At 45.7% G+C, this 6,594-nt stretch overlaps 1 protein-coding gene across 1 annotated transcript in view; it reads left to right on the forward strand.

Annotated features, from left to right (window-relative positions):
• Positions 1-246: 246 nt before the first annotated feature.
• Positions 247-6,594, forward strand: part of LOC119351877 (pumilio homolog 1-like) — a 12,078-nt gene continuing 5,730 nt past the window's right edge. Inside the window, exon 1 of the mRNA XM_037618664.1 lies at positions 247-423. Within this exon, the coding sequence (XP_037474561.1) occupies positions 247-423 (177 nt within the window). The remainder of the gene's footprint in view (positions 424-6,594) is intronic.

Raw genomic sequence — 6,594 nt, forward strand, 5'->3', positions numbered from 1 at the left:
TCACTGATTACAACTCCCTTGTATTATCTTGCACATATTTTATCTAGATCTATCATGTTTTCTTGGACTTGTTACTTGTAGCTAATTAGATCTGTTTTTCGTACTGGTACATGTTCACTTATTTTGGGTGCAAACCTGTTTCTTGCTCTTGTTTGTTTGAATGGACTAAACTTGTGCATGTAGCTTTCCTGTGAGGAAAAGAACATTGTTTTTACACGCTGACAATGTGTAAAATTTTACAGAGAGATGGATAACAAAGGCAAATCCAAGGCCATTGACGATTACGTGCGAACGGCATCCCAGTTCCGTCATAGCAGCGGGATAGACAGCGGCAAAGAGATATGGGAGGACGATGCTGCCACCATTGCTCTTGGCGGGCGTCAACGTGACAGGAGCCTTTTCCTCAGCTTCTTAGATGAACAGGTAATTAATTAATTATTTATGCCAGTCCCGTATATCATTGTTTACATCATACATATCATGCAACCTATTTCAGACTGATAATTAATGTACTGCTATAAATGCATATTGATAGGTAAAGGAGTATATGAGTAATGCATTTACACCCGTATATTAATTCTTTTACACAAATATCATAAACTCTATCATGTATATTTAATATGTGTTTAGATATAGCTCCTCGGGTGCATTGTATAATACTATTGTTATATCTAAACGATCTCTCATTTAATGGGTCTTATGAGAGAAAATATATGAGTATTTTTGGTTTTGGTGTGAAAGTTACATCTAGAATGAGATATGGTAACTCTCTGTTTCCTCATTAAATAAGATGTCAAATCATATTTTTGTTTAAGTTACATGATTATAAGATATAGTCCTAAGTGAAACACTCGGACTGCTAATAGTACAGGTCTAGGAAATCTTATCTAGGTGACATTCCCTGTGAGACTAACCCTAGCGCACCCCTCCTCCCCTTGGCCATACGACCTCCATCCCACGGCTTGCAGTTTTTAGCCAAAAAAATCCCCTTAATGGAAAGAACTACCACAAGGACCACACCCCTCAAAACTGCCAGCCCTACACCCCTCAAATGTAGTGAAAACTGTCAGGGGACCACTTTTGTTTGCCAGGCGAACGTCCACGAGGGTTGAAGGTCCTAGTTCTATTGTATTAGTACTTATATACATATATTTGGCACCAATTAATGGTAGTGGAATTTTCCAATTTTTACTGCATTGGGCCGGGCTTGCTTGTTAATTACCTAAGATAAGACACCCAACTCTTAGTGAATTATAGTATTTTTGAAAATAATTGTTCATATAAAAGAATATATTTTTTGCGTAGTAATATGTGTCTCATTAATAACATAAAGATTCAGTTACAAGCCACGTAAACATCGATATTACAGGACTGAAAAAATAGGATAATCCTATGCAAAAAAAACAAGCGCCTGACCCTCTCCACTAAGAGCATCTCCAGCCGTTGAGGCCCCAGGAGCAACTTTTTCAGCCGCTTGGGGTCGATCTGGCGGCAAATTTGGCTTGGGGGTCAAAAATTACCCAGCCATGCCCCCCACCCAACAGCAGTGGAGCGCCCAATCCATGGCAAATCAGGCCACGCCCAGGCCTCGGCGACCATCTCCTCCTTGCTCCTCGCGCCCGCCAGCCAGCCGCCGTCGTGCGCCCGCGGCCGGCCTCCCCATCGTGCGGCCGTCACCTCGCCGTGCGCCCATCCTCCTGCCGCCCCTCCGCCTCCATTTGCAGCAGCTCCTCCGCCGAGCTTCGCATTGGTCGCGCGCTCCACCCCGGCCGCGAGCTCCGCCCCAGCAGTGAGCTCCGCCCCGACAGTGAGCTCCGCGGTGTGAGCTCCGCCCCGGCCACGAGCTCTGCCCCGGCATTGAGCTCCGCCCTGGCAGTGAGCTCCACGCCGGCCGCGCCGTGAGCTCCGCCCCGGCCTCCCGCCGACCTCCTCATCGTCCGTCTTCTCATCGGCCAAAAAAGAGATAAGAGAGAGAGGGAGAGGCTGACATTGGGTCTTTTGCATGGGAGAAGCAGCGCCTGCGCCCCCAACTGCCCCCAGCTCCTTGGGTTTGGGCTAGGATCGCCGGCCATAAATCTGGCCAAATTCGGCGCTTTTTGAGAACTTGGGGGCACGACTGGAGAGAAAATCGGTCGCCAGCGAGGAAAAAGGGCCTCTAGGGGGCTGTTGGGGGGCCTAGTGGAGATGCTCTAAGAAAAAGGAGATAAATCACCTCTTCACCCAAGCTCGACGCGGCTCTATCGCTGATCAGCAGCTTTACGGACCCCCAAATTAGTTTGCCTGAAGCAAAACCATTGTCGTTGAAAAAATCAGACCGGGGCAATGTGTCCCTGAACACGCCATCGAACTTCAGAACTGACACCCCCGCACGACTACGACGTTGGAGGAGGAAACCAGAATTGTCAGCCTCCAACCACAAACCCAACACAAGATGCACCATCTTCCAGCTGTCACTTGCGTAGACAAGCGTATGCGCGTGCTCCTGGACGACAAAACCTCCCTGCTCCACCATGACGTCAGAGACAACGTCGCAGCAATGGAGACAGAGCAGAAGAAGAGACACACTTGATGGAGTCGCCGCCACCACCTCGCCGACACCATCCATGAACCCTAACATCATCGATCTGAAGGATCGACAAATACATGATGCCACCAACTCCGAGACGCTTCCATGAAGGACACCGCCGGTGTGGGAGTGGAGTTGAGGCAGATTTATTCGTCCGGGCGCCGCTCCCACCACCCCAACGACGCACCACCACGTACAAATCCAAATCCTAACTACAGAGTGGAGGAACGGGGTCCCCCTCCCTCCTGTCACCGGAGCAGCAGTCGGAGAGAGAGGGGGCCAGCGCCCTCGCCGGTGGAGATCGGTGGAAAAAGTTCGCCTCCCTAGTCACCTCGCCCATGGCAGCGGCTAGGGTAGGGAACGCTTCGATGTGTCGTATCCAACCAAGCCTTATATAAAAGAATATTATTAAGTTCCTAGTTGTAGCACTACTGTATAATTATTTGGTACATCATTAATGGTACTACTTTATACGTATACTCAATGAGAGCAGGATATGTTTCCACCATAATTTATAGTTACCACGGATTACTACTAATATGGTAGGTTGATTATTAGCTACCGCAGATGTGGTTGCCTAGTGACCAAAATTATTTTGGAAACTAGTTTTACATTTAAAAAGGATTTTTTTGTCCATGCCTAAGATACATATCGCGACTTTTTTTAAGTAAGGTTTTCGACACTAATACATATCGTACTCTCTCCTAAGGGAAAAGAGAATCGTGTTCCCGCCAAAACAAGAAGAAAGAAAATATCCTGGTGTTGGGCCATTTGTCTTAGAGAATGGTTGTTGGATCGCTCGTTTTCTTCCTTAATGGGTCAGAAGTAGCCTTAGAGGATATCAATTTCCCCTTATAATTGGTGGTGGCAAGTTGCAACCAAGTACCCATTCCTGCAAAGTGCTCAGTTAGTGCAATCATCTTAGATTTTTCTCTTAACATTTAAAAAAATAGTTGTGTCTGGTTCTTCTCCTCTTCATTTCGTGTGTGAATTTTGATAGGGGCTTGTTATCAATCAACACATTCATGGAGACCCTAGATTTTCGCTCATGCCACAGGGACCCATATCATCATGGCAGACATTGAGTCACATGCCTTGTGCTTGTCTCTTAGGATGTGCTTCCACTGTCCTTGACACCATTCTTTATAGAAACATGAAGCACTTTAAGTGAGACAATAAAGGTTAGCCCATTCATGGTTAACAAAGCACAACCTCTAAAGGCACCCCAAGTTGATCAAAAGGGGTAAAAAAAACTACTTGGATTCATACCTTTAACTCAAGTATGTAAAGTTAAAGTTCACAAAGGCATCAATAGTCAAAATCCTCAATAGGAACACGAGCAATGCCTTAAAGGCATGCTTAAATGCCTACAACCTACTTTCGGCGGTATTTCTAATATAAGGCATGGCTTGGTCCTTGAAGCCTTATTTCTCAGCATGCCCAAAGGATGAAAGAAACCTCAAAGTCATGCTTCGGTTCCAAATGACTACTTGTTAGAGCGAGTGGTGGTTCAACCGTCAATGTTTAGTATTTTAGTTGGTCTGTAGTGATTAACTAAAATATTGTGCTCTACGAAGGAAGCACCAAGTGATCACCTTGTGTGGTCAAAAGTGGTATCTAGTTGTAGTGATTGCAACTCTGTGATTAGAGACCAGGGGCATACACCCTGTATCCATATTGTTACTATATTAATAAGTAAAACATGTATCAAGATGCTTTGAATGGTATCAATTATACTCAAGTGTAGTTGAATATCTTGTGTGGTTATTCCAGATGGGATGGCTACATTTGGATTATGAGTTTTGGGACAACATTCTACTTCCTTGTTGTGTATCAACAAGCCTCTAATAATGCTTGCTTCAGATGTATAAATATGGGTAGTACATGGAAGCACCACTGCGAGTCACAGTTATGCCATTGTCAGCTACCAAGGATGCAAGCCTTGTTCTATGATGTGAGAGACATCGAGGATCATTAACTACAAGCTTATGCGAGCTCCCTTTAGAACATCCAAATTGATGTGTATTTGTAGAACATTCCCAATCAGTCGGGAACCTACGTAACATTAATAGACATTGTGTTGTAATGTTGAATAACGTATCGAGTTAAGTAACTATGTTTAGTTGTGAGATTCAAATGATAAGAGATTTGAAGAGCTAATGGTGTTGTCAAGATGAGAATTGTTCCCAGAAAGGAACTAGATTTCATTCATTTGAAGCATACCGTCAGACGCAAAGCCTAGTATGAATCAATGGGAAACAAACTATTTGTCTAATACCTAAGTCATTCCTTGTGATATGTTTTGAAGCTTCATATGAATTAATATCTACAAAAGAGATAAATAGACCATTGGTCATTGAACTCTCGCAAGAAGAGCACATTTGTCATTCTTCTCTCAAAATGTGACGAACCAGTCACTTTGGGATGTTCTATGAGCGAACTGGTCGGTCGTTCCCAACCACTATCCGTGCGGACGAGGCGTGCTAACTCAGTGTGGGGCTCATAGTGCAGTCGCTCAAGAGGTGTTTAGTTTGCAGAAAACACCCTGGAAACAAGCCGAGCTCAGGGGAATTTACTTCACTTTTATTTTTTTGCAATGCACCCCTTCATTTTTATCATGGAGGGGAGGGGGTATTTTGCAAAGCCTCCACTATAATCTCTTTCATCTCTGCTCTACTCTGCCGCTCTACGCATGTTGGCAGAGGATACACCCGGCAGCGCCCCCATGCCCACTGTGCCTTCCCACCATCGCCCACACCTGCAATTTCCATCTTCCTACCATCACCCATTCCTGCTAATGCTCTTTTCCCGCCATCACCCTCTCCCGCTCCCGCCATGGCCATCTCACTTTATAATGAGGTTAGTCTGCATGATTTTGCCATAGCCAAGCAACACCATTACTCACTTCTTCTCTCGCTTGGCACACTGCCAAGGGAGCTTTTCACCTCAAGGGTCTCCATTAGTGGGCGGCTCCACAACGGCACCACTGCCCAACGCCCAGGATGGGTGACTTCTCATCTGGCATGGGCCGCTCCAAGTCTGGCACATCCAAATCCTCCTCTAGCACGGTCTGATACTACAACTCCTCCGACATCGAGCTGGCGGCATCATAGCTCTCTCCTAAACGCCCTGAGATTTAGTAGGAAGATGCTGAGGAAGAGGAGGCGCTCGAGGTGGTGTAGGCACAACCACACAACAATGTTGGTGACAGTGAGCAGGACAAGTTCTTTCCTACCAAGAAGGTGGTTTTGGGGTTGCCAACACCTGCGTATTAAGCGTCTGTGCTCACCGTGCATGAATAGGAGGCCCACGTGGTGCACAACAATAGCTCGACCAGGCGGTGCTCACGACATCTCTTTCCACTGCACAGGCCGAGGCGATCTGGCACCAGGCTGCCGAAGCATTGCCGCCGAGTTGCAGCGAGGCTGCCTTTGCCGCCCTCAACGACAGAGATGAAGAGGCCGACACCATCGAGTTAGTTCAGTAACAAACTATCTGTGCTCAATTTCAAATAGGAAAACATGCATTAGCCTACTCATTGTACTGAACACTCGCAGATGGACTTGGTTCACTGCTAGACAGAACATGATATCAAATTAAATCATGTTTATTTGTTCTTTTTCACTGTTGGATTTGATTATGTTAAAAACATTTTGCGATGAGATCAAACAATTTACCTCAAATTGGCACCCCAAAAGCCTTCGAATGATGTCACTGCCTTATTTTGCAACACGACGAGCAGGGAGAAGTAAGTGGATGCATTTGTCTGCCTTGCGCTCCACACCATTAAACTCGGTATCGAAATGGTATTGTGGTAGCCGAAAGTCGAATTTTGACAAACTCCTCCTGAAAATGAAATCTTTCTGAGAAAAACCTGAGTAGTCATGCATAGATGCTAGAGAGAGGGTTTGAATTACTTACCTGAGAGATTGTCTTCGATCACTAGTAGCACAAAGCCATCGGATTCCATTCTTCCCTCACGCGCTTCTACCTGGTGACACCACCCATCTCACCAAACAACAGAGGGA

The sequence above is a fragment of the Triticum dicoccoides genome, chromosome 2A, assembly GCF_002162155.2.
Source record: "Triticum dicoccoides isolate Atlit2015 ecotype Zavitan chromosome 2A, WEW_v2.0, whole genome shotgun sequence".
In the NCBI taxonomy this organism is placed as follows: Eukaryota; Viridiplantae; Streptophyta; class Magnoliopsida; order Poales; family Poaceae; genus Triticum; species Triticum dicoccoides.